Consider the following 17,220-nt stretch of genomic DNA (forward strand, 5'->3'; position numbering starts at 1 on the left):
TAATCAACCTTTACTGATTTTCAACAGCCCTGGTTTCCTATATTCAGGACATCCACTGGATTTTCTAATTCTTCTTCCTACTTCACTCTGGTCTTAGGATCTGTGTTATGCTTGCAGGCGTCAGGGGGGTCGATGTGCACATTCGAAGTTTTTCTCCTTTGAGCACTGCTGACTGTTTGCTTTCCTCAGCTAAAGCAGCGCTGGCATCTCCTATTCCCACCTGCACCATGGTCGGTACCTGACAGTTGTGACTTCCCCGCCGCTGTGCCTACCTGGCCAAGCTCATGGCCCTCTGAGGCCCAGAGGAGTAGCTGCCCAAGTGCTCAGAGGTGGCCTTTTAGGCTCAGGATGAAGGTGGGTGTGTTTGCCTTCTCTATCATGGAAGAGCTGGATTTGCCATTGTTTGCACGTGGCCCAGGACTTACCCCCGGGAGACTGAGTCTGAGTTTCATGAATGATTTCTAAGGAGAATACAGCATCTCCGAAGGACGTGAAATGGAAGGATTCTGCCAATCTGGAAGGGATGGGTGTTTCCCTAAGCTGCTGTCAGAGGGCCCTGTGTTCTCAAGTTCAGCTCCAACTGCTGGTTCATTCCGTCAGAGTACTCACTCAGTAAACGTGCTGACTTGATAAGCATTTGATGTTGCTTCTCAGGATAGTGATGGAGAAGTTGTCACCCCTGGGATTCGTCTGGGATCGGGGGAGTGGTCTACCTTTCTTGTCAGCATCCTGTGCTTGAGGCAGATTAAAATCTCAGCGGACTAACTGGCGAATTTCCCACAAAGTCTACCCCCGTTTTGGGCTCTGTCCTTTCTGGCAGATGTGAGCTTGTTGGGAGAGATGCTAGTTTCTCGCCTCTCAGCAGGAAATGCCATGGGCAGATTTAAAGTCATTTGGATCCCAGTGCTTTCTCAGACCCTTTCTCCCAGGTCACCTTCAAAAACCTCAGGAGGACACATTCAGGGTCAATACAGCCCAATGCCAGGAATACAATGCCGATAGGCCAGTTCTTGCTACTGTATGACAGAATAAAGCCCTTAAATGTCAAGGTTTTTCATTCAACCAGTTTCTGAGTACCTACTATGGGTCATGCTTTCTGCTGAAGAAGCCTGGGTTTGAGCAGCAAGAGATGTTCAAACTAAGTAAGAGGCCAAAGATCTCTGGCCAGTTGTCTCCTGGCGCCCTACAAAACAAAATTGGGGATTGGTAAGAAAGCCTAGCCTGAGATGAAGAGAAGAAAATCAGAGAAAACCTTCTATTGATGCCAGTGCTGGGCTTGGCAGCTGCCCTGGAGCAAAAATTAACTCCCCATGGCAGTGGGACAAGATGCTGATATTGGCACCTGCCAGAGGCAGACAGCCGAAGTCGCAGCTGTGCTGGTCAAATGAGCTTGGAGACCTTAGGGGGCTGAGACCTCAATGACTATTAGCAGGCTGTGGTTCTCTGCAGGCAGTTTATTGGAATAGGGTTTGTGCGCCTTCTCCACCCCTCTGGGCTGGGTCTCAGAACAATCAGAAGTGCAGGTGGCACATTCTGCTGAAAACCACCCCTGCATTGTCTCTGGGAGGGAGGAGAAGCTCATCAGAGACACTGGGAGCAACAAAGGGATTCCTGGCAAGGATAAGACCATCCCCAATCCCCAAGCTTAGAAGAGGGAGCTCAGAGGAGAGTTAGCTGGAGGAACTTCGTTATTTGGGGATTAGCATCATCTTCAGATCATCTGGCTCCTAAGAGAGGCTTCTCTGTCTTAAAATATATCTGTTGGAACAAAAATTAATTTGGGTCAAACTAAATTTAGAGCGATTATGATGAAGAATTGGGGAGGGCAATACTTAGGCAATAAAGAACAAGGTGGTGGAGGGAGGCCTGAATAATAACAATGAAAGAGAGCTGAATCAGCCAATATCCTGATATAAATGAAATGTCCTACCGAATACATCCTAGGATGGAGGCAGTGGAAAAAACCACAGATTTAAGGCCTCTGCAGTGAGAATCTTTTTCAGAGGTCCAGCCCCCACAAAGAACTCTAGACAACAGACTTAAAACAAATGGTCACTTGAGAAGCAGAGCTGTGTCAAAGTCAAGAGGTGTCAGATATACACTTTTGAGATATCTATCTTAGGGATGAGAGAAAAATGTAGCTTCTAAGGGTATCCAACCAAATCCCCACTTGTTTTATTTTAGAATTTCTAATAAGACATTCCTTCCTCTGTCATTCGGATATTATTAATAGCTCTGGCTTCCTGTCTCTAAAGAACTTCTGCCTGATTCAAGGAACTCTGGCTGTTTTGTTATTTTGTTAGAAGGTTCCTATTCTGATCAGTAAGGAACATCAGCGGACACTCTGATCCATTCACCCTTGGAACATGGCCCACTGTTGCACCTTGATTTTGCCTTATCTCTCCAACTCTCCAAGCTCAGGTGGGCCTTCTGCTGTCACTGTGCCTAGGCCAGTGGTAATTCACTCCTGCCTGTTGTCATCGCTTTTAGGTCGTTCTTGAAAAGATGGGTGTCACATAGTCTGATGTGCTTTATCAAAGAACAGAGGCAAGAGCAACACAGATCATGGGGGTATGAATCCAGGAGATCATCAACAGCCTCGAAAGAGAATTAGAACATGCGAATTCATTTAAGCAGCCCTTTTCTGGTCCACAGTTTATTGATTCAAATACATCGTGCGTGTCTAACTGCATGAATGAAAACTTATTTTCCAAAAGACAGCTCCTCTGAGGCCACAATTTTGTAAATAATAACAACAGAAATACATTTCTGCTGAATTCTGAGAAAAGAATTCGCTAATTATATAAACTCCCACTGCTCTTACATCTCTTTTCCCAGGCACTTTACAGGGACTCCAAAATGCTTTGGCTCTCCCACTCTCCTAGTACAGCAGATGGAGTGCTTGGGAGTGTCTGATTTAGAGACAAGAAGGCAAGAGGGAGACGGGCAGCAGCTAGAAGCAGCCCATCCTCCGAGTGTATGCAAGATAGCAAGTGTCTGAATATGGATCAAATCAAAGGCTGAGGCAGCTCTGGGGCAGCCCTGTCCGGTGTTTGAGGAACTCGAAGACACAACTTCTAAGACATTCTTACTACAGCACAAAAGTGTGTTAAAAAAAAAAAAATGAAATGGAAACCACACTCCTATCACATTCTAGATCGTTTGCTATACTTCATGAAAAATAACCTATGTTAATCTGAACTTATACTTTTTTTATTACAGACTTGAAAAAAATCAGGTATGGAAAAATAAATATGTAATTGGCATTCTCAATTCCTTCTCTATATTGTGCGCTTCTTCCTTCATGTGCTCTATTAAAAAGATACTCAAGCATGTATCGGTCAAAAATATTCAACATCAAAGTGGAATGAATGTGCTTCTAATCAGTGTGGCAATACTGCCTTTATTCCCCCTCTCTTTCTCTCTGAAATAAGTAGGGCATGGCTAGATGTGGCTAGATGTAATCAGGGAGTCATGGTCTGCATGGACCCTAGTTACTGCTTGGTTTCATCAAAATCAACTGCAATGAGATACTTCCTGCAAGACACCCAAACCTCAGCAGATAACCCCTGTCTTCAGTGGCACCCCAAATGCCCGGACTGAAGGACAGGAAGTAGTGAATCATTTTTGCTTTTAAGCACGCCAAGAAGAAGTGAGACAGGTAAATGATTTAAATCATTGTGCTCCAGTTCTGGGGCAAATGATGATGTTTTAGGGTCACCATGTCAAACTAAGATCACACTGAATGGCAGAAACCTTGCTTGGCTTGCTTTGATAAGAATCTCTCCAACGTGTTGGCCCTGAACAAGATGCTTCCCCCTATTTATTTAATCAGCAACTGATTTTCAAATTGAGGATCTGGTAACTTGAATATGCTTTTATCACTGAAGAAAAATGAGATATTTGTTGGTGACAGATGAGGCTTTTCAAAATTTAATTTACATATTGCCTACCCATGCATTCTTCAATGAAGGCTGCCCTTGTTAGCACTGAAACTCCCATTTCCTCTTTGGTCATCTGAAGCTCATTAGAGCTGCTGTTACTACAGAAGTAATCAATAGCTTTCTATAGCGGATCACATAGAATCAGATCCCTATGCAATTAGTCCAGTGTAGATACACAGAGATACCTTAATGAAAACAAAATACACTCTGTAAGAGATATGCGCTCATAGATAACTGGCATTCCAAATATTTTGACACATTTAATGTGTTTATTCAAAGTAAGAGTCTTTATAGAACTTTTCACTAATTAAATACAGTTGGGTGTCTGCTGAATTTCCCTTGAAAACATTTTGAAGCGAAAAAAGTCAGTATGGAGTACTGTACATTTGTGTTGATTAACATTTGGACACAAATGTACTTTGAACACCAATAGAGCTGAAAGACTATGCCTTTATCTTGGATTTCATAGATTTCCCCTTTCCCCCAGTGACTTATCTTACAAGGCAAACACCAGCAGGCAAAGGGGATCTGTAGAAATGTGCACCCTGGTTTCCTCCTCCATCTCCTCTACCAATGTGGGAAGAAAGCCAATGCTCCCCAGGACTTTCTCAAGGTGGAATCTCCTCTTTACTTAATGTTGGAGAAAAGTGGCCACCAGTACTCGATCATTGTAGATTTGGAATCTCGCCATCTAAACCAAACTTCGAAAGTGCACTTTCGGGTCTACTTAGTTAAGAAAGAGAATAATGGAAGATGATATGTGGTTAGCAAAGCCAGATGCCTTATCACCAGGGTCCTGTTCTGCTGATCTGTGCCAACCAACTCATCTCACCAAACCTAATGTCAACCCTCTTGATTCACAAACCTTCCTTCTTTCCTAACACGGTCTGCAGTCTGTCACGGAGGACATGAAACAAGATGCAAGCAGATCCTTAATGACCTTCAGACCAAACTGCTCCTAACAGTGGCCAAGACATTGCAATCGGGAGTAAACACAATCCTTAGGAAAAGAACTGTGCATCCCAGCATGGATGTGCTTCCAAAGAAAGGACAACCTGCCCATGCCTCCGTGTCCCAATCAAAGCTGCCTTTGTCAGATAACCTGAAAACCAAGGTACTGGATTGTGTCATGACAAGAATGTCATGAGATGATGCAGAACATTTACAAGCAGCCACCAGTTCCCTCCACAGGTATGCACGCTTGCACTTCGAGCAATGGCAAAAGACAATGCTTGTCTGCTCTGTTTCCTCCTGCCTGTCCGTGGTAACATGATGCAGAACTTTCTGCTACAGCACGAGGCTTCTCAGAGTCTGCTTTTGACAAGCTGTATTTGTGAAGTTCGTATCAGAGCGAACACTACTTATGAGGGGAAACAAGCTCTGTGTATTTTGTATTAAACCATCAGTAAAAAAATGAGACAATATCATTACTTTCAAAATATAGAAAGCCAATAGTTGAAATCATTTAGTAGTAAAATTTTTTTCTACATATAACCTCATATGTGTAAAGAGTATTAGAGTGACATTTCAGCTATATTGGACTCTTGTTAGGTAAAGGGCTTCTCACTCAGGTAAGGCTTAGGATTAGGAGAGTGTCGTTCAGGGATTGAGGTACTGAATCGGCACACTCATTCCCCACTCTCTATTTTGACTAAAAGACAGATACTATATTTGGATGTGACAGGTGTTTTTTCTTTTGTACAAGAGTGCAGAACTGTTTACAGTACATAAACATCAGCGTGGAAAATGCTAGTACATATATAAATGTGAATATCAGTACCAGCTGTTTCCACAAAGCCCACTCTTGGTAAGAATCTTCTTTGTGGCAAAAAAGCTTGGCATCAATGTAGGCTGAAATTTGTATCATTAGAAATCAATGTCATTAAAGGAGATACGGGAGTTACCTTAGAAATATTAACTCCTTCTCTAGCTAGGAAAGGCCAGAAGTAAAACTGTTAAAATCATCATCATTGTCATCATCATCATCATCAAAAACACAGCCCCAGTTTGCTTTACAGCCCAATTTACAAACTGTCCCTTTAAAATACAGCATATCCCAAAGACTTCTGAGTTTGGAATGGAGCACTGCATCAGGTTTTTCACAGAAGCCCCGAAGGATCACAAGAAGCTTTCTTAAAAGGAAAAAAAAAAAAAAAAAGTTCCAGTTGAATGGAACTGTTTCTCAACTGAGCTCCTAAAACTGGAATTTCAGCTATACAAGAGAACAGGAAACAGATAACTTGGTTTTTGTCTTTTTACATGTCCATATTGTATTTTTTTAATGCAGCTATGATGTTTCTGTTAAAGATAAAGATAATAGGGTGGACAGAGCGGTTACCACCAGAACCAGCAGTGGGCTCAGACCACAGCTTGGAGGAGCAGCCATTGATTTTGTGGTTATGTGGCTGGAAGCACCGAGACCTTCTTTTTCATAATTACCCTGTAAGGAAGAATGGTTTCATTATCATCCACTGCATGTCTTCATTCTACCACAGTATACTTTACACTCTCTCTCTCCCCCCGACTCCCCCACTGGCTGACCCACTCACCAAAGCTGACCAAGATTTTACCACTGAGACTTAAATTCACTGACTTGTAGTTTTATGGGAAGAAACCATGAACCTGGGTTAGAACCAGATACTTTTGATAAAGTGTCTGGCCAATGCTTACTGCTTGCTCTTCCATTAGGGATTATTAAATTCATTTTGGGGGAAGATATCTGAGTTCAGGTACCCCTGTCATTCTTTACCCCTCTCTCCAGGGTTCCATGTTGCACAGGTAACTGACAGCATTGGAGACAGGCAGAGCAGCCTCTCCCTGCATGAGCGAGTTCAATCCCAGGTTTTATAGATGAGGAGTTGGAGAGAGCAAGAGCTTGCCCTGCTCATTGCTGGGAGAACCAAACCAGAACTCCGGCTTCTGGATTCCCAGCTAGCACAGCTGTCCTTCCCCAGGATAGAGTCCTCCATCCCTGTCACCAGCACCTGCTTAATCCCATAATGCCACCCTCCTACACAAGGAACCAGGGCCCACACACAGCAGAATTATCGGTCTCCTTGCCTGTAAACTGTAGAGAGGAATGTGTCTGCTCTAATCTACCCATGGGGGCCTGTGGAGGTCAGAGGCACCACAGATAGAGAACATCTGGTGAGCAGTGAGATTTGCTATGTATCTTCTCTGTGCTGGATGATTTTACATGACTGTGATCACAGAGAGGCTCAGGGCCCTGGAACACTTGTATTAATCCTTGGACAAAGATTCCGGGTCCCATGCTTACTTCCAACTTTGTGAACTGGAATTCAAAGTCTTCGCCTTGCTCAAAGGGCAGACGGTCATGGAGGGTGGCTTAGATTTCTTGTGGACTGGATACCTTCTTGTCTTTGAATGCTTTATATGATACCCTGCCCCCAGGGGCCCAAAGGCTATGTTTCTATAAATGCAGGAAGCCTCCAAAAGAAACATACTTACATTGGAAATACAGAGGTGCGTATTGCCCGACACATTGGATTTCAGCTTCTGTGCCTGGAGAGGGACAAGAAAAAAAAAATGCTCAAACATAATACAGAAGAGTAATTACTGATGATCCATTAATCAGCTGTCTAGGGCAATGCTCTCTGATAAATATGTGAGACACAGCTGTGAGCTCCATATATAATTGAACATTTTCTAGTAGCCATGTAATAAAGAGATATCAGGTGAAGTTAATTTTAATAATATATTTTATTTAACCCAATATATTACCATTTCAAAATGTACTCAATATTAATAAGATACTTTACATTCTTTTTATCCACACTAAGTGTTCAAAATCTGGTGTGTTTGGCATGGCACATCTCAATTCAGACTTACCCCATTTCAAAGCCGAGTGGCTCCCGAAGGAGCAGCCCAGGACTAGGTTACTAAAGAAAACGTTTTGAAGTAATCCCTCATTTCTTAAAGTTAATTTTTGGGAATTACCTCCTTCTAGGTAAAAACATTGCAATAAACATCTGCATTTGTTAGTGATACAGACAGAGACCTTCCTGGGCTTGTTTGTTTGCTCATTTGTTTATTCATTGCTCCAGTCAACAAACCCTTACTGAGCACCTACTGTTTACCAATGCTGGGTATATGGTGATGAACAAAAAAGGACATGGTCCCTGGGTTCGTGGGGCTTCTCTCTAGTAAGGAAACCACTCACTAGTCACTGTTTAGGATCACACAGAATCTGGGGCTAAGGCACAGGACAGGGACCCTTCCAGATGGGCATCCTCAAAGAATCACACAGAGCAGTACAGATCCTCAATCCAGCCATTTGAAAATGGCTTCCCGAGCAGTTGCAAGGGGACTGGGCTGTGAAGGCACTGAGCTCCCTGTTTCTCTTCAACTGGAACAACCCTCCACTGGGCTTCTACCTGATAATTTCATTATAGGAAAGGTCCCATTGCTCAAATAATTACAGTGAAAATGCATGTGAAAACTACTGACCCGGTACAACCCTCTCATTTTACAAAGGAAAACAGAGCCCAGAGAAGTTAAGTGACTAATTCAAGGTCACACAACAATTTACTTACAGAGGCAGGAGGCAGACCCAGTCTCTTCAATTCCTAAATGAAAATGTGCTACCTCCTGCATCACAGTGGTTCTCCTGAAAATCCACACAAAGAACTCCCACGGTGCTCCTTCCTCATCCCCAGCAACAGGAGCCGTTTGGCACTGACAGTCAGAGAGCTTATTTGTCAACGGGCTGAGCCCTGGTTAAGCGTTACACTTGAATCAAGGAGGACCTGGGCAACCAGCTCTGTGTGGATGGCACTGGCAGGCTGCCTGTTGTGACTTTTGCAACTCCTGGAAGACATGCTAAGCTAAAATGATAGCATGTTCACCCAAGGAGTAATTTATTGACCATAATGCTACTTGGGAGGCATCATAATCTTTACCTATATTTGCATATGCCAGCTGTGAATATGAAATAGAAACCTTTAAACAAGCATCAAGAATAAGACACCGTGAAGCATCCCTGGGCTGTTCAAAGGTCACTAAATGTTATGTATAAGAAGATCAGAGGGGAAATTGGAAGAGGAATTGAACCTGATTCAAAAGCCTACTTTTAATCTATATTAATAGCAAATCTGGTCCATTGCATTGTCACCTACAGAGAGTAATGTGTAGTGCTTTACATGTTTTATTTCTGTTCAAGTTTGGAATTGTGCCCAGACACCAAAATGGCCCTAAAACATCACATTCTGCCTTTTCTAGGCCATAATCTATAAAAGACATAAGCCCTTGCTAAGGGCCTTTGCATAACTAACAAATTTACTGAATTGCACAGGGAAGGCGGCGTGATTTCTAGACTGGGATGCATTATGTCCTCAAGTTCTTTCTATGCTTGTGGTCACAGCTAAGTTGCACCTCAGTGTCGTAGACCACAGTGGCTTCTAAGAGTTCCAAGGGCTGGGAAGGCCTCCTTTCTACTTTGTTCAGTATGATTAGCACTAGAAGACAGTGTTTCATTCATTGTATCCTCAATCTGTGACACTCATTAGCTATACTGCGGGTATATAATCCTACTATTATTAAATGATTAGAAAGGGGCTTTCATCAATGGACTAGAAAAGCCTCTATCTTAACAGGTTTTCTTAAGTGGACTCTGCCTGCATAGGTAGATTTCTGACCCTCATTAGTCACGGAGGGTTTCACACTACATTCAGAATTTATAAGCTTTCAACCAGGGAGACACGCACAGGTGTAAACTCCAAGGATCTTGTCTTCTATCTGGAAATGGCAGGCATAACTTCAATTACACAGGAAAATGCATTTAGATCAGCTCCAAGTCTGTGCAGTCGCTAAGTTCTTGTTCCCCCAAAGAGGGTATCCCATTGGCCTCTGTATAAAGGAAAATGTCAGTTTCTGGCCTTGTCTCCGTGTAGTCCCATTGGCTAAAGCTGGAAGCAGCACCTCTCAAGCTCATCTTGCCTGGAGGACCATTCCGATTGGCATAACTGGAAGAACTGCTGAGTCCAAGTAAGAACATGCAGCCAGATCCCTACAGGGAATGCTCTGACAAAACGCCTTCTCTCCCATTAAACATCTTCCCAACCCACAGAGGTACTCAGCACTCCAGAGGCTTAGCAGTCCACACACAGGACTCTAAAGACTCTGCTTACATTGTGTGTTAACAAGCTTCCTACAGAGCAGTCTGGGTGCTCGGGAAAGCCCTACAGCAGCACACGCTGAGCAGAGAGGCTCTGGAGTTGCACCTAAACCTGGCATGGGCCACTGTCAGCTCTGTGAGTCTGATTAGCAGAATCAAAGCATTGCATATAGGTTTGAGATCTCTTTAAATCTCACACCAAATGAGATGAGGGCCACAGTGTGTTGGCTGTCTAGACTGGATGGGGTCAACAACAGACATCATCAGGCTGGAAGTCCAGGAACTCTCACAGCGGGCATGCCGCAGAGAGAGGGTCAGAGCCTGGGATGTAGACCTATGAACTTCTGGCTAGTTGCATGCTTATGAGTCCTGTATGCAGTGTGAACTTCCTGTGACCACTGAGGGTCAGAAATCTACCTCCGCAGATCCGGAGTCTACTTAAGAAAATCTGCATTTTAAAACCCACTTTGGAAGTCTGAGAAACCTGTTATTTCCACATTTTAAAGGCTTTTATCCTGAGCATTTCTGAAAACATCATCAAGCTATCACTGTCTTCCTAGTCAGGTACGATAAATGCAAACAGATAAAACTGCAGGGCGTCTCCCGCTCTCAGCTATCACAAAAAAGTACTTACACACTTTAAATGCTGTCTCAGTTGCTGCAAATTGGGACGTCCCAGGAAAATGAGAAGGAAAAAATAAACCCCAGACTCCTGAGACTTTGTAAGGTATGAGGTAAATTAGAAACGGGAAGAGCACCTTTTATTCCTGAGTTACAAACTGGTAAAACCAAGGGTGTAATAATAGAAGGGCTGGCACAGTGTTCAGGGGCCCTTCAGTGAGCCTCACAGCCCTGATGATTATGAGAAATGCAGAGAGCTGACAAAGAGCTCAGCCAGCCGGCACCTATGCAGACACCATGCCTTACAGTTTGTGATTTTAACACGATATGTCTTTTAACAAGAGATGAAGAAGAGAAGATGCATTTCATTTTTCGAAAAATCAATTCGAACTATTCTTACAGTATGTTGAAAAATGAATTATTTAATCCTTTTTAAGAAAGGGTGTTTCTTAACTCCAATTTATAGCTATAAAGTTTAGGAGAAGCTGCCTGACTCTGAGTTGGGGGAAACACCACCACCAAAGTATAGTACCTTGAGGTTTTCATCTTGAGAACGGGAAGATGAAAATCATACTAGAGAAGCCTGTCTCCAGACCAAACGCCTTCCCTACATTCTGGAAAACCAGGGAAACCTGTTTTTTAGGCATGTGAAGCCTTGTCTCTCCAGCAGCTGTTGCTCTCATATTATAAAAGTGTCACTGGTGGTAATCCCCAAGTCCAGGCACGTCGCATAAATGAATTTTCAGGGCACTGTAATTGTGGGGGGACAGACCTCGCCAGTCCCTGGCACCAGAGGGTTAATAAATACATTAGAGGCTGTTAACCTCTGTTACTTGGAGTCAGAGCAGTGCCTCTCCTGCTTTTTACCCCAGTGATTAGCATTTGGAAAGCCTGCCGTGGTGCCAGCAGCTTCCCTGTGCAGAACGCAGAGATGCACACATCATTTATAGCTCTCAGCCCAGTCCCTATGCGGGTTCTGCCCACAGCAGGCTCTCCCCAAGCTCTGGGGACAGGTCAGGCTTGCGAGCAGCATGCTCACTCTGATTACGGAATTGGAGACTTAAAAGTGCACTCACCCGGAGCCTGGCCTTTGCTGCCCCAGGACTCCATTTCTGTAGAGAAGCCAGTATTTAAGCTCCAGATTTTAGGCAGCTGTCAGCCAGCAGGGCATGGAACATTTCTCTGTTCTCCTCCACGCATAAGAAAAGCCAGTTTCTGCTCTACCTCCAGAAAATAAAACCAGGGGAAGTTGCCCAATCCAATAGCAACAGACTGTCCAGTCTGCAGCCAAATAGTCATAATTAATGATGCTCTGGTTCTTTTCTTCCTTGCTTTACTGATTAGAGAGATTTGCTATATTAGGAACCTGTTTGCTTAATGACAGAATACAAGCAATAAACAGAGAAATACACAGACTGTAAAATGCAATCAACTTTGCTCTCCAGCACTCACTAAGTACCTAGCTGCATCTATCACACTTGTCAATACCCGTTTATTAGCATACGAGTCTCTTCTGCAGCACAAACTGGACCTTTGCTAGGGAAAACCACTGTATGAGTTCGTCCCAAAACAGTCCAGAAGCAGAAGTCCAGAACTCAAAGCCATTTCTCAGTTTAAATCTACATATTTTATGTTCCCTTGTAAGACAAGCCATGGGAAGAAGAGTATGTACCTAATTGAGGTTAACTGAGCAGAGGAACCTGCTTCCAAGTAAGCATCATTCACACTGTGTTTTAATAGATAGACTCACCTGCTTACAGACTTCAATAGGAAATACTTACTATATAACAATTCTATTGTGTACGAGATACCAATTTGCCCAAATTAATTTCTGTATATAAAAAGGAGACAGAAAAAAGAAGCTCCTTGTTAGTGAATCCAAGCTAAGTAATGGTGGCCCACCTAGAAGTCTGGAGCCTTTTTTTTTTTTTTTTTTTTTTTTTTTTTGGCTTTGGATTTTGCCTATTGACATCTGGGATTGCTGGGAGAAGTTTTATTGCTGGTCTGGTCCCAAGCAGTTGGCAAGCCTTTCGAAAACATCTGCCACTCTCTATTTTGAAACTCACCTTCCTGGAGGTTTGCTTTTCCTACAAACTTGGTAACAGTCACTTGCAACCACTGGTCTGAATAATGTCCAGTAAAATCAGCTGTGTAAAACAAGTGGACACATAAATAAAGCCTGCTCTGAGCCTGTGGGCTTGGGTGTTTTTCTTCCAGAGCCTGAGCTCAGCAACGAAGGGATCCATTTCCTCCAAGCTTAATTCTGCCAAGCCCCACGGACCCTGGCCCAGGCCAGAAAGAAAACCAGCGGCTGTGAGGGCGGCCAGGGTGAGGCTGGGCGAGCGTGCTTCTGAGAAGGGGCTGGAGTAGCCCTGGGTGACTCTTCTACCACTGAGCCTGGGACTGTCTGGTCTCCTCTACCTGCTCCCCCCAAAGATGCTTTGTCTCTGTGTTGCCTGAACCTCAGCCAGAGGCTTTCATGACATTAAGCTCTTAGAAGGCCTTGTAAAGGTATTTCACTCAGCACAGGTTTCAGGAAGGCCCAGGGGTGCCAAGTTTCTTTCATTAGTCTGGGCAGGTCGAGTCACAGGATGAGGGACCTGCAGTCATACTTTCTTACTCGGAGGAGGCATAGCTCAGACAGGTTGGGCTACATTTAGGTAAAGCCTCCCATAATGGGTGCATAGTGAGTTGAAATAAAGCCAGATTCCAGATGTGTGTGTTTGGGTGTGGGGATCCTAGCCTTGAAGCTGACAGACAGGCTCCAGCAGCGAAGATCTTAGATTCCTGGCACCAATGGGACAGTCAGTGTTGAACTGTGAAATTTAGTTTCAGCTTAGTGCCAAGCCTAGATCAGAAACCCTCTTCTTTGACCTGATTGGGGACTGGGCCCATAGGTGGTCAATTGGGAAATTAAATGAAAAAGTAAAATCACTTAGAAATGGTATGTCTGTATGAAACTTTAATGTCTAAATATTATTCCTTTACTGATTTTTGGATTATGTGACCAGGACCACCTTTATTCTTTTTTTTTTTTTTTTCTAAAGAATCTATTGATTGGAGTTCCCTGGCTTATGTTTTGCATAAGCCACGTCTATAATTCCTGGTCTACAGTTCCTGGTTTCAGTTTCCTTAAAACAGGAGTGACGTTTGACACCCGCAGAAGAATCTCAGTACACAATATTCCTGTGTTTTTATAATTGCACTCGGTCCTTTATAGTCATCTCACCCACACCTAATCCAAAGGCTTTTTTTTTTTTTTTTTTTTAAGGAATTTGCCTTTTCAGATATATTCAACTTAGTTTGCATTGAAGCAATTGTCCTTTTTTTGTGCTCCTATTTCAGTGATTTATGTAATATTTAGCAAATGATGTAAGCAAAAATACCAACTACAACCAGCACAAAATATATTTGATGCTTGTTAAGCCTGCATCCCAACTGGAGAGAGTGAGGGGCACTTGTGGGTAGAAGAAGCAAAGCCCACTAGTGTGGCCCGTGCAGTGGGTCTTGTGCAGTAGCCAGTATGTTTGCAGGGGAAGGGACAGGCTGACTTCTATAGCGAGCTGGCTAAATGAGTGTCAGTTAAGAGAACTTCTGCTACAATTTAGAACTTGCTGCTGGTACTGGCTTGACTGATATGGTATGGTAAAAAGAGCACAGGTTGGCTAGGTGCGGTGGCTCACAACTGTAATCCCAGGACTTTGGAAGGCTGAGGTGGGTGGATCATGAGGTCAGGAGTTCGAGACCAGCCTGGCCAGCATGGTGAAAACCCATCTCTCCTAAAAATACAAAATATTAGCAGGGCATGTTGGCGCGCACCTGTAATCCCAGCTACTCAGGAGGCTGAGGCAGGAGAATTGCTTGAACCCGGGAAGTGGAGGTTGCAGTGAGTTGAGATCACACCACTGCACTCCAGCCTGGGTGACAGAGACAGACTCCATCTCAAAACAAAACAACAAAAAAAAAGAGCACAGGTTACAAGTTTCCTAGTCCTAGCTGTCCAACCATCATCCATGATTCCAGTCATTCCTGCCCTACTGTCTAAATCACAGGGTTGTGAAAATCTAATGTGATACGCTAGATGGAAGTCCTTTCAAAATTCAAGTTGCTGTGGACAATCTCTTAGCCTCTCTGTGGTTGATGGTCATTCTTTGATAGAGGCAAAAGTGGGAAATGCAAAACCTCACGCTAATTGGGCTTGCGAACATTGTATTGAAGAGAATCAGTTTGTGATCATCTGTGATTCCTCAGATTTAAAAATGAATGCAATGAAAGAGACACAGTCCAGTAAGATATATCAACAGTCCTCCATTAGCTAAGCATTCCCTCGGGCTTCCCTGTCAGTCTCCAGTGCACCATAAAAGGATGCCTGCAGCTTTGCACTTGTAATTTAACGCTAATGGCAAGATGGCAAGGAGTGCTGCGTGCAGACTCTGTCTACAGCATGGAGCTTCACAGGGTGCCCTGGCTGGGCTTACTTCTTCTTTTCATACCTTCACAGGATCACCTTACATCTTTTTTGCTTTTCCCCAGGCTGGGGCAGACACAGGTTGCAGAAATACATTAGAGAACTGTTTGTTTTCATTCATGGTTAACTTGCTTGATTAGTAAAATATTCAGACAAGAAGCAATTATGAGCTGTATTTTAGAAAATTATGCGCAATTAACAACAAGATAATGACAAAAATGTGTGAAAGACATTTTGAAGACGTTTTGGTTTGGGGTGAGGGCGGCTGTTTTGTATCATGAACATTCAGCATTAATGGTATAAAGGCAACTAGGAGGGACGGCCCTAAAATGAAACATTTGTTTTCTCAGAATGTGCAGTTGGGAATGCAAATGTGCAAGAGCAACAGAAAAGATTCATTGTTGTCCCTGATGAGAAGTGCATGAAGCCTATCTCATCAGACACGCATCCTCATCGCCATCAGATAATATTTATTAAGCCTCTCATTCTCCTGTGCGTTTATATGCAGCTGAGTGTGGCCCCGTAATGGCTCTGTGACTTATGGTGGTAACTAAGGTTTGACAGAAAACACCACAGTTTGGAGACACAATGGACCAGGGGCTTTTGTTCATCCTCTGGTTCAGAAGATGGAACGTGGTTGGTGTTGCAAAAAACAAGGTAAAAGCAAAAAACCTTTAAAATTTTTTTAGAATATGTGCTTTCAGAGAAAAAGATTCTAGAAAGTATAGGAAAACCAAGTAGATGAATAGTGATGATGACTGTGATCATTACTATCACAAATAGCCTTCACCGATGATGATCCCATCTGCCTTTTACCAAATACACCCATCGCTGAAACAACTTTCTTTCTGAGGGGCGCGCTCCCCTTTCCTATGGGTCAGGAACAGGGGTTCTGAGAGGTGATGACTTGCTCAGGTTTCCACAGCTTGAAGAGGCTGTGCTAAGATTTGAACCCAGTCACTCTGACTCTAAAAATCAATGCATATTGACTCCATGCTAGACAGGCTGTCCATTGTCTCCCATATCTTACATCAACCCTCAGAAACAGCTCATTATCCTGGTGACAGCTAAGGAAGGTTCTGAGAGGTGCAGTCATAAGCCCAGGCTCACACAGCCAGCATGGACAGAGACAGCTCAGGCAGCACAGAATCAACAGAGTCTGAAAAGGAAGACAGAGCCCAAGTGTGTCCTCCCAAGCTTCACCCCAGAAACCAGGAGCAACTTCTGCAAATGCAGCTTCTGTAGGAAGTCAGAGGTCAAGCCAGGCCAGGAGGTTTCTGCTCCTCCAAGATGCCAGTGGTAAGTGCCTCTCTGAGGTCCCTGCAGCAGAGGGGCAGGCAGGGGACAGCCGCCCTGGGGAATACTCCCAAAATGTTGACTCAGTGCCCACTGTCTTGAGTTTCCTCTCTAGACAGTCTCATTTTCTTGGGTTTGAAATATAAGGGGCAGAGAGGAGGGATGCTCTTGGTTGAATTTTACCCAATAAGAGAACCAGGGCTGTTTGCTTCCACATAAGGGAGTTCCATGGTTCAAGAACATGCAGAACCTATTATTCAGGGGAGCACGGTTGGCTAGAAGTCCTAAGGATAAAAGGTCAGTAGGGGATATAAGAAATTGGATTTATTTATAGTATGTGATCTAAGTGTGCTCAGAGGTATTCTCACAGGTTACCCAGAACAAGAGAGCATATTTATAGCCAAGATGGTGCAGACGTCCTATTCCTTTTTATTAAGCATGTTTATTACCCGGCAGTTGGGTTAAGCAATTGTCCAAGGGCTGAATTACTGTCCTTCTGATGGGCTGGCCTCAGTGCCCTCTGGACCACAGGTGCAGGTGGCCTAATGGCTTTTCCCATAATGCACTGAAGAGGACCTTATCTTCCCATCCTCTCTCTAAGTCTTTCTCTTTTTTTGAGAATAGTGGTTCAAAAAAAAAAAGTGCTTAGGAGAAGACATCATAAATGGGTGATCAAACAATTGGTCTATTTTTGCAAGGTAGCACACCTATATGATGCTCAGGTTCATTTCTCAGATGAATTTTGGGGTAAAGGTCAC

At 43.6% G+C, this 17,220-nt stretch overlaps 1 protein-coding gene across 7 annotated transcripts in view; it reads right to left on the reverse strand.

Moving 5' to 3' along the window:
* Positions 1 to 4,193: 4,193 nt before the first annotated feature.
* Positions 4,194 to 17,220, reverse strand: part of GFRA1 (GDNF family receptor alpha 1) — a 209,759-nt gene continuing 196,732 nt past the window's right edge. For all 7 annotated transcript variants that reach the window (XM_063670307.1, XM_063670306.1, XM_063670304.1 and 4 more), the window contains 2 exons: positions 7,413 to 7,466; positions 4,194 to 6,384 (listed from right to left, as the gene is read on the reverse strand). In XM_063670307.1, the coding sequence (XP_063526377.1) occupies positions 6,232 to 6,384; positions 7,413 to 7,466 (207 nt within the window). In that variant the 3' untranslated portion in view covers positions 4,194 to 6,231. The remainder of the gene's footprint in view (positions 6,385 to 7,412; positions 7,467 to 17,220) is intronic.

Source organism: Pongo pygmaeus, chromosome 8 (genome assembly GCF_028885625.2).
Source record: "Pongo pygmaeus isolate AG05252 chromosome 8, NHGRI_mPonPyg2-v2.0_pri, whole genome shotgun sequence".
Lineage (NCBI taxonomy): Eukaryota > Metazoa > Chordata > Mammalia > Primates > Hominidae > Pongo > Pongo pygmaeus.